The 16,647-nt window shown below is 39.6% G+C and overlaps 1 protein-coding gene across 23 annotated transcripts in view; it reads left to right on the top strand.

Moving 5' to 3' along the window:
- Positions 1-16,647, top strand: part of POC1B (POC1 centriolar protein B) — a 161,420-nt gene that overhangs the window by 48,054 nt on the left and 96,719 nt on the right. For all 23 annotated transcript variants that reach the window (XM_063711537.1, XM_054526326.2, XM_054526324.2 and 20 more), the window contains 5 exon segments: positions 4,265-4,372; positions 4,811-4,926; positions 6,048-6,181; positions 14,920-14,988; positions 15,687-15,839. In XM_063711537.1, coding sequence (XP_063567607.1) covers positions 4,265-4,372; positions 4,811-4,926; positions 6,048-6,181; positions 14,920-14,988; positions 15,687-15,839 — 580 coding nt within the window.

The following is a 16,647-nucleotide window of genomic DNA, read 5'->3' as shown; positions in this document are numbered from 1 at the left end:
AGATGGGGATTTACCATATTGCCTAGGCTGGTCTCAAACTGATCGCCTCAATGATCTGCCTGCCTCGGCCTCCCAGAGTGCTGGGATTACAGGCATGAGCCACCACACGCGGCCTTATGAAAGCACTTTAAGACTTTTCATGGTTCGTGGACGCTTTTGGTTCTGTAATGAACAAGTAACTATGACTATGAATATAGACATAAAATTTTTACATACAATTACAGGAACTTTGTAGATTCCAAGTTAAAAAGAGTCCTGTTATATAATTTGGGCTATTTTCAGGACATGTGAATCAGTTTTACTAGAAATAAGTTCAAGAATTTCCTCATTCTGGGCTGGGCACAGTGGCTTATGCCTGTAATTCTAGCCCTTTGGGAGGTGAAGGCAGGAGGATTGCTTGAGCCCAGGGGTTCAAGGCTAGCCTGGGCAACATGGCAAAACCCTGTCTCTACAAAAATTACAAAACTTCGCCGTGCGTGGTGGCACAAGCCTGTAATCCCAGTTATTTGGGAGGCTAAGGTGGGATGATCACCTGAGCCCTGGAGGTCGAGGCTGAAATAAGCCGAGATCACACCACTGCTTTCCAGCCTGGGTGACAGAGTGAGACCCTGTCTCAAAAAAAAAAAAAAAAAAAAAAAAAAAGAATTCCCTCATTCTTTTGAATGAATACCAGTGAAGTTTAAGGAATTCAGTAGTAGTTCAGCTAACTTCTCATATGCCTCTTACAACTCTCGAATGTCCATGTCTGCTGATCCAGTAGTCACTATTGACTAATGTAATATTCATCTTGGTGACACACTTTGTAGAAGTTTTTAAAGGCAGTTGGGTGGTACTAAATTAAGAGAGTCAGAAATCTATTAATGTCTTAGTAGAAATTTTATATCCTCTTTAAATTCTTAAAAGTCTAGTTAGATGTTATTTGAGCCCTGACAATAAAGGACTAGCCTTTCCTAATCAAAGTCAGGGCAAAGAGAAGCCCATTTTATTGGTGCTAACCTATTTTTGATGTATCTAATTAAAAATAAAAGGGAGGAGGAGGAAATAGAAATCATCATTCTCACTTTCAGCCACCTCAAATGCAAAAAAACACATACAGAGAGCATATGCAGGATTATAATGCAGTGACCAGAGCAGGGGGAAGGCCTTAACCTCAGTCCTCTTTAGTTTCTGTTAAGTTGATGGTAGAAACCTCGCCTCCTTCTGGCACCAGGTTCTTCCCAGCCACTGCCTGTACTTTAACTCATTCGAGGTTCACATCCCCTTCATTTATTTTGCTCTGGGAACTTTCTCCCAGCTATGGCCCTCCTGCTCAGGAGGCACTTTTAGCTGACCAAGATAACGCTTTTCCTTATTTGCAAGTTTCTTTAAAATCCTGTTTCCTCTATGGAGCTTCTGGTGACAAATTGGCACCTGTTTTGTTACAACCCTTTTTCATATCACTTTCTAAAATTATGTTTTTTGTGTGCCCTCCCTTCTCCCTAGAACAAAAGCCTCATAAGGGCAGGGATCTTGGCAGTCTCATTCACAGCTATATTCCTACTACCCACAGCAGTGCCCAGTGCCAGGTACTGACAAGTGCTCAGGGAATCTTTGAATGAATCAGTGGGTGAAAATTTTTCCCACAAACTCCACAAGGACAGGGACCATGTCTGTTTTACCTACAGCTTATGGCAACACACACAGATGTTTATTCAAGGATGGTGTATAGCCTCCTAACAGCACTGCCTCGTGGTTGCTCTCCACTTTAGAACCTTCTGTTGTTTACACAGAAGCCACACAGAACTTCCAGTGCTCTAAGTAATTTGGGCCAGTAGAAGACACTTTCCTTTTTGTCAGACTTAAGCAGAGTGGTTCAGAGATTTGGCTGTGGAAACAACTGCCTGTTTTAAATCCAGACCCCTCTCCCCACTGACCTGATAACACTGGCAGTTACTTATCCTTTACATGCCTCTGTTTCTTCACTGTAAATTGAGACAAGCAGTAGCACCTGTTTTACTGGGTTATGCTGAAAATTAAATGAGTTGCTACATGTAATGTGTTAAGAACCGTTCTAGGACATATGTGCTCAAGGAATGTGGGTAGGATAATGATGTGATGGTGGTGGTAGTAATTGGTTGATGTCATAGGGTAAGTACTTTTATATTTTGTTATTATCTAAGCATTTCATTTTATTAAATATTTTTCTCCATAATTGCTTTCTTGAAATGTAAGAGTTAAGTCTTCTCATAGAAATATTTTGGTCACTTAACATAGTCACATTAAGTAATATTTTTTGAAAAGAAGCTTAGTAAGTAACACAATTTGATCCCTTGCATTAGTTTTTTACAGTTTTTTTTTTCTTTTGAGACAGAGTTTCACTCTATCACCCAGGCTAGAGTGCAGTGGTGCGATCTCAGCTCACTGCAACCTCTGCCTCCCGGGTTCGAGCAATTCTCCTGCCTCAGCTTCCTAAGTAGCTGAGATTACAGGCACCTGCCACCATGCCCCAATAATTTTTGTATTTTTTAGTAGACACGGGGTTTCACCATGTTGTCCAGGTTGGTCTCAAACTCCTGACCTCAGGTGATCCGCCTGCCTCGGCCTCCCAAACTGCTGGGATTACAGGCATGAGCCACCGCGCCTGGCCAGTTTTTTATAATTATTATGCCAAGTTTATCCGTGGGGATACTGAGTAGGTTTTTTTCCCCAGGGTCTATATACAGTAAGCTTCCTCTGTTTGGAGCCTTTTTATAATACTGCCCTTCATATTTGAATCTTTCTCACATTTTCTGAAAGAAAATATTAATAAATTATTACTTACTGTAAAATCAGGGTAAACTACCCAGCATGGAAAATTTTTCCTTGAAAGGTTATTTTCTTGACTTTTTTTTTTTTTTTCTGAGGCGAGTCTTGCTCTGTCGCCCAAGCTGGAGTGCAGTGGCACAATCGCAGCTCACTGCAACCTCTGCCTCCTGGGTTCATGTGGTTTTCCTGCCTCAGCCTCCTGAGTAGCTGGGATTACAGGCACCTGCCACCATGCCTGGCTATTTTAGTGGAGGCAGGGTTTCACTTTGTTGGCCAGGCTGGTCTCGAACTCCTGACCTCAGGTGATCCGCCTGCCTCAGCCTCCCAAAGTGCTGGGATTACGGGCATGAGCCACTGCACGCAGACTTCCTGATTTTTAAATATTATTTCACATGGAACTTCTTTGTGTCTTTTTTCTCTGTGAATCTGTAAACGCCAGATGCAAAGTTTCTGTCACAAAGAATTAATTTTAGGTCAGCTTTAAGAATGGGAGTAGGGAGAGAACAAAAAGAAAAATCTTCAATTATATTCCACACCCTTAATTGATGACTTATAGTAATCTTTACTGTGGGCATAGAGGGAAACTACAAATAAAATTGAAACATAGTCTGTGACCTCAATCTGTCTTTTTTGGTTTTTGTTACTGTGAAAATATTAATAATAAAAATACTATTCATAGTTTTCTAATATTCTAAAATTTGTTTTTATTTTCTCTGTAGTCTTTTGCTCTTCTATTTATATTTAAAAGGCATCGTGGCCAAACGATAAAAAAAGAACCTTGGGAAGGATCTTAAAGGAATAGACAGCATAAAAGCAGTAGACAAGATGTCTGAGATTTTTCTCATTTGCTTTTTAATGGGGCGTGTGGATGATAGGTTTCTCCATGAAGGAACTTCTGTTCTGTTCTGTATAAATGAATTGTCCTATTTTCAGTCCATTGGAGCTGTCTGGCCTCCCCAAGTCCAGGAAGTTACAGGCATGGGCAGCTAGGTTCTTTTGTTGGTGATGTCACTTAATTTTAATTCTCAACACACCATTCCTTTTCTTACAAAAAGTTTCACTGCAGGCTTGGTCGGATGAGTAATAAAGGCTCTCTCTTGAATCATATGGATAATGCTGGCAAGTGACAGAAATAGAAGAGAGTTCTTTTAAAAATACAAGGCACTTGGCTTAGAGTGAGTGCAGAATTGAATCAAAACCCCAAAGCAGATGAAATAAAACCAAAATTATTTTAATAAAAGAATAAAAGGAAAAAAGCAACTTGGTTAGTCTATATAGCACATTTTGACCTTTTAATGGTCTGTCAGTGTTGTTTGTCATGATGAAGATCTTGGCTGCAGAATATGACTTTACTGCATGGGATGGTAACAGTGGTCTCTGGTATTTAATATTTACAGCCTGGTTTATTTGTGGTGTAGAGGTGAGGTGGTGACTCTCCAGAGCCTTTCACATAAAACATCTTCTTTCTTCTTCTTTCTAGATTTTCGCCCGATGGAAGACTAATTGTGTCATGTAGTGAGGATAAAACTATTAAAATTTGGGATACCACAAATAAGCAATGTGTTAATAACTTCTCAGATTCCGTTGGGTAAGTACACTTTCTTTGTGCATTTATGTGGGTTAGTTTTCTAAGGAGACATTTGATTATAACAATTTAAATAAAGAAATGAGTAAAGAAATTGAAATATGGCCGGGTGCGGTGGCTCACGCCTATAATGCCAGCACTTCGGGAGGCTGAGGCAGGCGGATCATCTGAGGTCAGGAGTTTGAGACCAGCCTGACCAACATAGTGAAACCCTGTCTCCACTAAAAATACAAAAATTACCTGGGCATGGTGATATGCGCCTGTAATTCCAGCTACTCGGGAGGCTGAGGTGAAAGAATCACTTGAACCCAGGAGGCGGAGGTTGCGGTGAGTCGACATTGCGCCACTGCATTCCAGCCTGGGTGGCAAGAGTGAGGCTCTGTCTCAAAAAAAAAAAAAAAGGAAATTGAAATATTAGGTCATCTTATTCTTTCCTCCTAGATTTGCAAATTTTGTGGACTTTAACCCTAGTGGTACATGCATAGCTTCAGCAGGTTCTGATCAAACTGTGAAAGTCTGGGATGTAAGAGTGAACAAATTACTACAGCATTACCAAGGTAACAATTTTCCTAACAAAAAATTCAGTTTCTGAATGGACTCCTTTTGGAAGGACTGATTCTCCTTGTTGGTGTGGTTTGGTTGTCTTACTTGGGGACATGGGCTGCCTTGGAACAGGCTAGAGAATAGTATAATTAGCTCCCATCAACAGCAGGGTCTCAGAAGCTCAAGGAAAGCAGGAAGTGAAGAGACCTTAAAAATGATGTGAGGGCTGGTTAAAAAAAAAAAAAAAAAGAAGAAGTTGCTATGAGATTTTCAAACTCTGGTTATCAGCATTGTGTGAGAAGTCAGGGATAGAAATGACTGAATTCTGAATCACAGGGAGTTACGTGAGCACAAATAGGTGTTATAACTGGTAGAAAACAATTACCTACTATGCCTATGTATTGAACTAAAAGAGAAGTGAATTTTCTTGGTTTATATTGGATTTATATTAAATCCAAATGATTATTAAACATAGTAGCTTATCCAGTGTTTACCATGTAGCACACAATGTGCCAAATCTAAACAATATTCCTAGGAGGTATCATTGTTACTCACATTTTTAAGATAAGGAAATTGAGATTTAAATAGGGTAATTAACTTGCTCAAATAATCAATAGAACTACTTAGGTCTTCCTGCTTACACAGTGCATAGAAAAATTAACTTTTGATCATTGTGTTATACTGCCTTCTGTTGGAAGGATGCTGTCTGGAAACAAATTCTCAAGCATGATGGCAGGACTGTGCCCGTTTCAAACGTGTCTCCATACTTTTCTCCCTTTAATCCCAAGCCACTAATTAGTTATTACCTTTAATTTGAGACTAGATTATATACCCTATCTGAGCTGGTGATAATTAACTGTCAGTTTTATTGGCAATATATCTAAAGAATTTATAGTAATGTGGTCAATAAGATTACCTTTCCGTGACACAGTCTCATTTTTAAAGTAATTCTGGCTCTCTAACTGGAAGCTTAATGCTATGTGATGCCAAAATACTCATTTTAGTGAGCTATATAGAGTTTTGTTGTTATGGAAACAGTGCTCTTGTTTGCAACCTATTGCTAATAAGGCACTGGGGTATCCTCAAAAGTAAGAATTGTTCTCTTAACTTTTTGCTTTTGTTTTCTACAAATCAGTTCACAGCGGTGGAGTTAATTGCATATCATTCCATCCTTCGGGTAACTATCTAGTCACAGCTTCTTCAGATGGTACCCTTAAGATTCTGGACCTCTTAGAAGGAAGGCTCATCTATACACTTCAAGGACATACGGTATTAACACTCAGATTCTTGCTTTTTATATATAAAAGTATAAAATAATATATATTTTAAATTTCTGATCCATTTTTATGTCCCTTTATTATTTTTCCAGACATAGCACACATTGCTGCTATCATAAAATTTTTACTTCCAAGGCTGTTTTTATCCTCTGGAAGCAACTCTTAGAAATATTATTTGTGGCCGGGCGTGGTGGCTCACGCCTGTAATCCCAACACTTTGGGAGGCTGAGGCGGGTGGCTCACCTGAGGTCAGGAGATCGAGACCATCTTGGCCAATATGATGAAACCCCATTTCTACTAAAATACAAAAAATTAGCCAGGTGTGGTGGCACATGCCTGTAATCCAAGCTACTTGGTTGGGAGGCTGAGGCAGGGGTATCACTTGAACCCAGGAGGGGGAGGCTGCAGTGAGCTGAGATTGTGCCACTGCACTCCAGCCTGGCAACAGAGCAAGACTCTGTCTAAAAAAAAAAAAAAAAAAAAGGAAGAAAAAAAGAAATATTATTTGTTGTAATTCTTATCAAAATCAATGTGTATCTTTTTTTTTTCTCAGTAAGTCTTTTTTTTTTTCATTTTTTTAAATTTTATTATTATTATACTTTAGGTTTTATGCTACATGTGCGCAATGTGCAGGTTAGTTACATATGTATACATGTGCCATGCTGGTGCGCTGCACCCACTAACTCGTCATCTAGCATTAGGTATGTCTCCCAGTGCTATCCCTCCCCCCTCCCCCAACCCCACAACAGTCCCCGAAGTGTGATGTTCCCCTTCCTGTGTCCATGTGTTCTCATTGTTCAGTTCCCACCTATGAGTGAGAATATGCGGTGTTTGGTTTTTTGTTTTTGTGATAGTTTACTGAGAATGATGATTTCCAATTTCATCCATGTCCCTACAAAGGACATGAACTCATCATTTTTTATGGCTGCATAGTATTCCTTGGTGTATATGTGCCACATTTTCTTAATCCAGTCTATCATTGTTGGACGTTTGGGTTGGTTCCAAGTCTTTGCTATTGTGAATAATGCCGCAATAAACATACGTGTGCATGTGTCTTTGTAGCAGCATGATTTATAGTCCTTTGGGTATATACCCAGTAATGGGATGGCTGGGTCAAATGGAATTTCTAGTTCTAGATCCCTGAGGAATCGCCACACTGACTTCCACAAGGGTTGAACTATTTTACAGTCCCACCAACAGTGTAAAAGTGTTCCTATTTCTCCACATCCTCTCCAGCAACTGTTGTTTCCTGACTTTTTAATGATTGCCATTCTAACTGGTGTGAGATGGTATCTCATTGTGGTTTTGATTTGCATTTCTCTGATGGCCAGTGATGGTGAGCATTTTTTCATGTGTTTTTTGGCTGCATAAATGTCTTCTTTTGAGAAGTGTCTGTTCATGTCCTTTGCCCACTTTTTGATGGGGTTGTTTGTTTTTTTCTTGTAAATTTGTTGGAGTTCATTGTAGATTCTGGATATTAGCCCTTTGTCAGATGAGTAGGTTGGGAAAATTTTCTCCCATTTTGTAGGTTGCCTGTTCACTCTGATGGTAGTTTCTTTTGCTGTGCAGAAGCTCTTGAGTTTAATTAGATCCCATTTGTCAATTTTGGCTTTTGTTGCCATTGCTTTTGGTGTTTTAGACATGAAATCCTTGCCCATGCCTATGTCCTGAATGGTAATGCCTAGGTTTTCTTCTAGGGTTTTTATGGTTTTAGGTCTAACATTTAAGTCTTTAATCCATCTTGAATTGATTTTTGTATAAGGTGTAAGGAAGGGATCCAGTTTCAGCTTTCTACATATGGCTAGCCAGTTTTCCCAGCACCATTTATTAAATAGGGAATCCTTTCCCCATTTCTTGTTTTTCTCAGGTTTGTCAAAGATCAGATAGTTGTAGATATGTGGCGTTATTTCTGACGGCTCTGTTCTGTTCCATTGATCTATATCTCTGTTTTGGTACCAGTACTATGCTGTTTTTGTTACTGTAGCCTTGTAGTATAGTTTGAAGTCAGGTAGTGTGATGCCTCCAGCTTTGTTCTTTTGGCTTACGATTGACTTGGCGATGCGGGCTCTTTTTTGGTTCCATATAAACTTTAGTTTTTTCCAATTCTGTGAAGAAAGTCATTGGTAGCTTGATGGGGATGGCATTGAATCTGTAAATTACCTTGGGCAGTATGGCCATTTTCATGATATTGATTCTTCCTACCCATGAGCATGGAATGTTCTTCCATTTGTTTGTATCCTCTTTTATTTCCTTGAGCAGTGGTTTGTAGTTCTCCTTGAAGAGGTCCTGCACATCCCTTTAAGTTGGATTCCTAGGTATTTTATTCTCTTTGAAGCAATTGTGAATGGGAGTTCACTCATGATTTGGCTCTCTGTTTGTCTTTTATTGGTGTATAAGAATGCTTGTGATTTTTGTACATTGATTTTGTATCCTGAGACTTTGCTGAAGTTGCTTATCAGCTTAAGGAGATTTTGGGCTGAGCCAATGGGGTTTTCTAGATATACAATCATGTCGTCTGCAAACAGGGACAATTTGACTTCCTCTTTTCCTAATTGAATACCCTTTATTTCCTTCTTCTGCCTAATTGCCCTGGCCAGAACTTCCAACACTATGTTGAATAGAAGTGGTGAGAGAGGGCATCCCTGTCTTGTGCCAGTTTTCAAAGGGAATGCTTCCAGTTTTTGCCCATTCAGTATGATATTGGCTGTGGGTTTGTCATAGATAGCTCTTATTATTTTGAGATACGTCCCATCAATACCTAATTTATTGAGAGTTTTTAGCATGAAGGGTTGTTTAATTTTGTCAAAGGCCTTTTCTGCATCTATTGAGATAATCATGTGGTTTTTGTCTTTGGTTCTGTTTATATGCTGGATTACATTTATTGATTTGCGTATATTGAACCAGCCTTGCATCCCAGGGATGAAGCCCACTTGATCATGGTGGATAAGCTTTTTGATGTGCTGCTGGATTCTGTTTGCCAGTATTTTATTGAGGATTTTTGCATCAATGTTCATCAAGGATATCGGTCTAAAATTCTCCTTTTTGGTTGTGTCTCTGCCCGGCTTTGGTATCAGGATGATGCTGGCCTCATAAAATGAGTTAGGGAGGATTCCCTCTTTTTCTATTGATTGGAATAGTTTCAGAAGGAATGGTACCAGTTCCTCCTTGTACCTCTGGTAGAATTCAGCTGTGAACCCATCTGGTCCTGGACTTTTTTTGGTTGGTAAGCTATTGATTATTGCCACAATTTCAGCTCCTGTTATTTGTCTATTGAGAGATTCAACTTCTTCCTGGTTTAGTCTTGGGATGGTGTATGTGTTGAGTAATTTATCCATTTCTTCTAGATTTTCTAGTTTATTTGCATAGAGGTGTTTGTAGTATTCTCTGATGGTAGTTTGTATTTCTGTGGGATTGGTGGTGATATCCCCTTTATCATTTTTTATTGCATCTATTTGATTCTTCTCTCTTTTTTTCTTTATTAATCTTGCTAGCGGTCTATCAATTTTGTTGATCCTTTCAAAAAACCAGCTCCTGGATTCATTAATTTTTGAAGGGTTTTTTGTGTCTCTATTTCCTTCAGTTCTGCTCTAATTTTAGTTATTTCTTGCCTTCTGCTAGCTTTTGAATGTGTTTGCTCTTGCTTTTCTAGGTCTTTTAATTGTGATGTTAGGGTGTCAGTTTTGGATCTTTCCTGCTTTCTCTTATGGGCATTTAGTGCTATAAATTTCCCTCTACACACTGCTTTGAATGCATCCCAGAGATTCTGGTATGTTGTGTCTTGGTTCTCGTTGGTTTCAAAGAACATCTTTATTTCTGCCTTCATTTCGTTATGTACCCAGTAGTCATTCAGGAGCAGGTTGTTCAGTTTCCATGTAGTTGAGCGGTTTCGAGTGAGATTCTTAATCCTGAGTTCTAGCTTGATTGCACTGTGATCTGAGAGATAGTTTGTTATAATTTCTGTTCTTTTACATTTACTGAGGAGAGCTTTACTTCCAAGTATGTGGTCAATTTTGGAATAGGTGTGGTGTGGTGCTGAAAAAAATGTATATTCTGTTGATTTGGGGTGGAGAGTTCTGTAGATGTCTATTAGGTCCGCTTGGTGCAGAGCTGAGTTCAATTCCTGGGTATCCTTGTTGACTTTCTGTCTGGTTGATCTGTCTAATGTTGACAGTAGGGTGTTAAAGTCTCCCATTATTAATGTGTGGGAGTCCAAGTCTCTTTGTAGGTCACTCAGGACTTGCTTTATGAATCTGGGTGCTCCTGTATTGGGTGCATATATATTTAGGATAATTAGCTCTTCTTGTTGAATTGATCCCTTTACCATTATGTAATGGCCTTCTTTGTCTCTTTTGATCTTTGTTGGTTTAAAGTCTGTTTTATCAGAGACTAGGATTGCAACCCCTGCCTTTTTTTGTTTTCCATTTGCTTGGTAGATCTTCCTCCATCCTTTTATTTTGATCCTATGTGTGTCTCTACACGTGAGATGGGTTTCCTGAATACAGCGCACTGATGGGTCTTGAGTCTTTATCCAATTTGCCAGTCTGTGTCTTTTAATTGGAGCATTTAGTCCATTTACATTTAAAGTTAATATTGTTATGTGTGAATTTGATCCTGTCATTATGATGTTAGCTGGTTATTTTGCTCGTTAGTTGATGCAGTCTCTTCCTAGTCTCGATGGTCTTTACATTTTGGCATGATTTTGCAGTGGCTGGTACCGGTTGTGCCTTTCCATGTTTAGCGCTTCCTTCAGGAGCTCTTTTAGAGCAGGCCTGGTGGTGACAAAATCTCTCAGCATTTGCTTGTCTGTAAAGTATTTTATTTCTCCTTCACTTATGAAGCTTAGTTTGGCTGGATATGAAATTCTGTGTTGAAAATTCTTTTCTTTAAGAATGTTGAATATTGGCCCCCACTCTCTTCTGGCTTGTAGGGTTTCTGCCAAGAGATCCGCTGTTAGTCTGATGGGCTTCCCTTTGAGGGTAACCCGACCTTTCTCTCTGGCTGCCCTTAACATTTTTTCCTTCATTTCAACTTTGGTGAATCTGACAATTATGTGTCTTGGAGTTGCTCTTCTCGAGGAGTATCTTTGTGGCGTTGTCTGTATTTCCTGAATCTGAATGTTGGCCTGCCTTGCTAGATTGGGGAAGTTCTCCTGGATAATATCCTGCAAGTGTTTTCCAACTTGGTTCCATTCTCCCCGTCACTTTCAGGTACACCAATCAGACGTAGATTTGGTCTTTTCACATAGTCCCACATTTCTTGGAGGCTTTGCTCGTTTCTTTTTATTCTTTTTTCTCTAAACTTCCCTTCTCGCTTCATTTCATTCATTTCATCTTCCATGGCTGATACCCTTTCTTCCATTTGATCGCATCGGCTCCTGAGGCTTCTGCATTGTTCACATAGTTCTCGAGCCTTGGTTTTCAGCTCCATCAGCTCCTTTAAGCCCTTCTCTGTATTGGTTATTCTAGTTATACATTCTTCTAAATTTTTTTCAAAGTTTTCAACTTCTTTGCCTTTGGTTTGAATATCCTCCCGTAGCTCAGAGTAATTTGATCATCTGAAGCCTTCTTCTCTCAGCTCGTCGAAGTCATTCTCCGTCCAGCTTTGTTCCGTTGCTGGTGAGGAACTGCGTTCCTTTGGAGGAGGAGAGGCGCTCGCTTTTTAGAGTTTCCAGTTTTTCTGCTCTGTTTTTTCCCCATCTTTGTGGTTTTATCTACTTTTGGTCTTTGATGATGGTGATGTACAGATGGGTTTTTGGTGTGGATGTCCTTTCTGTTAGTTTTCCTTCTAACAGACAGGACCCTCAGCTGCAGGTCTGTTGGAGTACCCGGCCGGCCGTGTGAGGTGTCAGTCTGCCTCTGCTGGGGGGTGCCTCCCAGTTAGGCTGCTCGGGGGTCAGGGGTCAGGGACCCACTTGAGGGGGCAGTCTGCCCGTTCTCAGATCTCCAGCTGTGTGCTGGGAGAACCACTGCTCTCCTCAAAGCTGTCAGACAGGGACATTTAAGTCTGCAGAGGTTACTGCTTTCTTTTTGTTTGTCTGTGCCCTGCCCCGAGAGGTGGAGCCTACAGAGGCAGGCAGGCCTCCTTGAGCTGTGGTGGGCTCCACCCAGTTCAAGCTTCCCAGCTGCTTTGTTTACCTAAGGGAGCCTGGGCAATGGCGGACGCCCCTCCCCCAGCCTCGCTGCTGCCTTGCTGTTTGATTTCAGACTGCTGTGCTAGCAATCAGCGAGACTCCGTGGGCGTAGGACCCTCTGAGCCAGGTGCAGGCTATAATCTCCTGGTGCACCGTTTCCTAAGCCCGTTGGAAAAGCACAGTATTCGGGTGGGAGTGGCCTGATTTTCCAGGTGCCGTCTCTCACCCCTGGAAAGGGAACTCCCTGACCCCTTGCGCTTCCCGAGTGAGGCAATGCCTCACCCTTCTTCGGCTCACACACGGTGTGCTCACCCACTGACTTGTGCCCACTGTCTGGCACTCCCTAGTGAGATGAACACGGTACCTCAGATGGAAATGCAGAAATCACCTGTCTTCTGCGTCGCTCATGCTGGGAGCTGTAGACCGGAGCTGTTCCTATTCGGCCATCTTGGCTCCTCCCCCCCATGTGTATCTTTCAATGGCCGTTAAATGAATCCTCTCCTGCTGTCTTTATCAATGTGTTGTATAGATTGACTGGGTAAATGGTGATGGGTAAGTAGATTCCGTACTTCAGATCCTTCCTTCATGTGGAGGCTGTCCCGCTTAGCCCTGACACCCAGCCTCTCACACCTCTCCCCCACTCCTTCTGCTGATTTGTTGGTGGGTTTAGGAGAAATTGGGTAAGCACAGCCTAACACCTTCTAGTCTCCTGCCTTTGGGGGTGAGCCACTCTTCACTGTTTTTCTCTGATATTCCTTGTGGGGAGACCTCCCCTTGTCTAGTGTTGCCTGTGACTCATTCTGGGCATCAGTTCTAGAAAGCCTATTTGTGTTACACATAAAAGCCATATTCTCTTTTTACAAGCATTTATTAGAAAGAAAGGTGATATTTCAATTCTTATGTGCTGTATTCCTTTGTCTTATTTCTCAATTGGTTTAGAACCAAGTAGGTAAGAGGGGTGCCTTTTATTGAGCCTGTTCAAAGATCCCTCCCTGGCATATAGATCAATTTTTTAAATTGATTATTTCTTTATTTTTGAGATGGATTCTTAGTCTGTCACCCAGGCTGGAGTGCAGTGGCACAATCTTGGCTCACTGTAACCTCTGCCTCCTGGGTTCAAGCGATTCTCCTACCTCAGCCTTCTGTACAGGCGCACCACCACGCCCAGCTAATTTTTTTTTTTTTTTTAAGAAGAGATGGGGTTTCACCATGTTGGCCAGGCTTGTTTTGAACTCCTGACCTCAGGTAATCTGCCTGCCTCGGCCTCCCAAAGTGCTGGGATTACAGGTGTGAGCCACTGTGCCCAGCCTAGATAAATTTTTTTGAGTATATAAACTATTCTTTTCTTCCAGACAATATTCAGACTTCTCTGAATTTTTTAGAATGCATCCTCTTTTTTTTAAGGTACTTCCTTTTAAGAAGTATAAGCTGTTTATATCTAGAAATAGAATGAGCTTTGTGGTCTAGAAAAGAGTTTCTTTTTCACAGGTTCTGCCTGGCTTCCTGCTTTGCGTTATCATTTATTCTGCAGTGGTGTTAGGGTAAAGCAGAAATAAACACTAACCAGCTTAAATATATGCATATCCATGGATTTAGGCTGAATAAACACAACCAATAAAAGTGGCCAAGGATTGAAATATCCATGAAAAAAGTACAAAATAATAGGGAAAAAAAGATAAACACAGTCTTTCAGTAGGAAAACACTACATGAAGATGGAATTTTAGTCTGGAAGTGAAGGTGTTTATGAAGCTATTACTATTATAACCTAAATCTGTGGAATAGTCTACTTGGGAAAATACAAGATGTTTTTCCCTAAAACTTTTCTTGTAGAGATTAAGGACATATTAAAAACATATGGTATATATTAATATTTTTGAAATAAGAAATACGTACTCTTATCTGGATTGAAAAATTGACCTAGAGGCTATCCACCTTGTGACTGTGCCAAGCACAGTCTTGTCCAACTCCACGGTAACTGCTCAATTTCAGGTTTTCATTACCTCTCACCTAGATAATTACAGGAACTTCCTAACTGGCCTCCAACCAAGCATCTTACTCCAATTCATCTTTCTCACAATTGTGATACTGATTTTAATCATTCACAGCTCTCCTCCTATCTGTGTTCTGCTCTTTAAACTTTTAGTGGTTTATGGTTGCCTACAAGAAGGGGGAACTCAGTGAAGCCCATTGGTCAGGAAATGGACTTCATGTAAATAGCCTCATTCCCATTACCTACATATTTATCATTCAGTTTCTGCTAGTGATTGGTTGAATACAGAGTCCAAAGCCAGAAAATCTTAACAGAAATTCTTATGAACTTACATATGTACAGGCTTTTCTTGAAAGGAGAAAAAGGTTATTTTTAAATTAATTTTTAGTATTTTTTAGTATCATTTATTTGTGTTTTAATATGATTGGGTTGATTCTTTGATTATCTTTACTCTGCCAGCATTAGTTGCTAGCAACTGATGTGTTTTATCAGACTTATTGCATGAGTAGTATGCATAAATTAGGATGAGAAATTGATATCCATAGTCTTCTTGGCCATGAGAAAGCATTACCAAGTACTTTTTTTTCTTTATCTCCCTTTATTTCTCAGGGACCTGTCTTTACTGTTTCATTTTCAAAAGGTGGAGAGCTATTTGCATCCGGAGGTGCAGACACACAGGTTTGTAAATCTTTCAGCTCCTCTTTGATTTGGTTAAGGTAAAGGAATCCTTGACCTCAGCTAAGAGTTTTACAACCAGCTAGTTTGTGTATGTTAAGATGGTTGTCCATGAGTTTATATTTTAATTAGTACCATGAAGTCTGCTATCTCATAGCTGAAACAGAGCCAGTTCTGAATTTTGGGAACTCAAATAGTTATTTTCTTTTGCTCATTTTACACTTAACTATACATGTAACTGACACTATATGTCCACTTTCAGTAATTATATAGCACTTTTGCTTGAATCATTGCCTAATCTTAAGCTTCTTGAAGATGGTAAATATAAATCATTTATATAGCAAGTCTGCATTTATCTGAAATGACCAAAAGTCATTCATGGCCAGATTTATTGAATAAACTGAATGACCAAGTCCAAAACATGGTTTTGGGCTTTGACCAAAAAAAAAAAAGAGGATTTTAAGATAACCAGATATTTTCTTAATATGAATTTTAAACCAGATATGAAGGCAATTCAAAATGTTAAATCTCTCCCCCAACCACACCTTAAAAAAAGATATTGAGAAATAGTAACATAGTTGAAATATGTATCTACCCTTTCTACTTTGGGAGACAATTCTGTATATTGTGGGTTTTAAAATCAGCTCTATTGCTTGTACATGCAAGTCAATAACTGCCAACATCATTGACTTTTTTCATAGGTCTTATTATGGAGGACTAACTTTGATGAATTGCATTGTAAAGGTCTTAACAAAAGAAATCTCAAAAGATTACATTTTGATTCACCACCACATCTTCTTGATATCTACCCAAGAACACCACATCCCCATGAGGAAAAAGTTGAGACTGTAGAAGTGAGTATTTTGTTCATATTTGTCCTACATTTTGTGTACATTTTGAGGCTTTTGCTGAAGGAGGTGTTTGAAATTACTGAATTATGTATAAAACCTAGTGCTGCCTTAAAACAGCAGCACTTTGATAAACAGTTGTTTTCACTACAGTGTGTAATAAAGTTTTATATTTGTTTCTTGAAGGCCCAGAAGTAAAACTAAAAAATAGTGTTGATAGTAATAGGAAATGAGAAATTAAATCTAAGGCCTCTGGTGACTGAAGTCTGAACTAGCTTTATATTCTAGGTGTGTTTAGGGAGGTCATGTGATGGCTGTCATGAGAATAAGGCTGAAGGGCAAGAATTTTTATAATGGTTATTGAAATAGGTAGCTTAAAACTCTTTTATAGCAAAAAGAAAATCTTATGGACAGGTAAAAGAAGAGATTTAGTGATTAAATCTAATAATTAAGACAGTGTTATTGCCTGCATATATTTTGCATATATAGTTATCTATTTAGCTGTAGGTTTTTGCTGACAAATTGCCTTAGGTCCTATGAATTTAAGTGTTATGATTTAAGCGTTCTTTTGTCTTCAAAGAGAGATTTATCTTTGCTAGATGCTTAGCTGATGTTAGCCTATTCTTATTTTGCATGATTCTTCTTCAGCCGTTTCTCTTCTAAAAGCTGACTTCAGAAATTACCTGTTCATCTGAATTTTTATCACTGGCAGTCTCTTTGCTTTTAGAGTTAGGTATTTTGAGTTCTTGAGATGTATTCCTGAGCGGCAATGCATGGTAGCCGCATTCACTGTTCATGCTGTGCATGTACCCTC

This window comes from Pongo abelii, chromosome 10, assembly GCF_028885655.2.
Source record: "Pongo abelii isolate AG06213 chromosome 10, NHGRI_mPonAbe1-v2.0_pri, whole genome shotgun sequence".
Classification (NCBI taxonomy): Eukaryota; Metazoa; Chordata; class Mammalia; order Primates; family Hominidae; genus Pongo; species Pongo abelii.
Note: the sequence above shows the minus strand (reverse complement) of the source record. Positions and strands in the feature narration are given on the sequence as shown.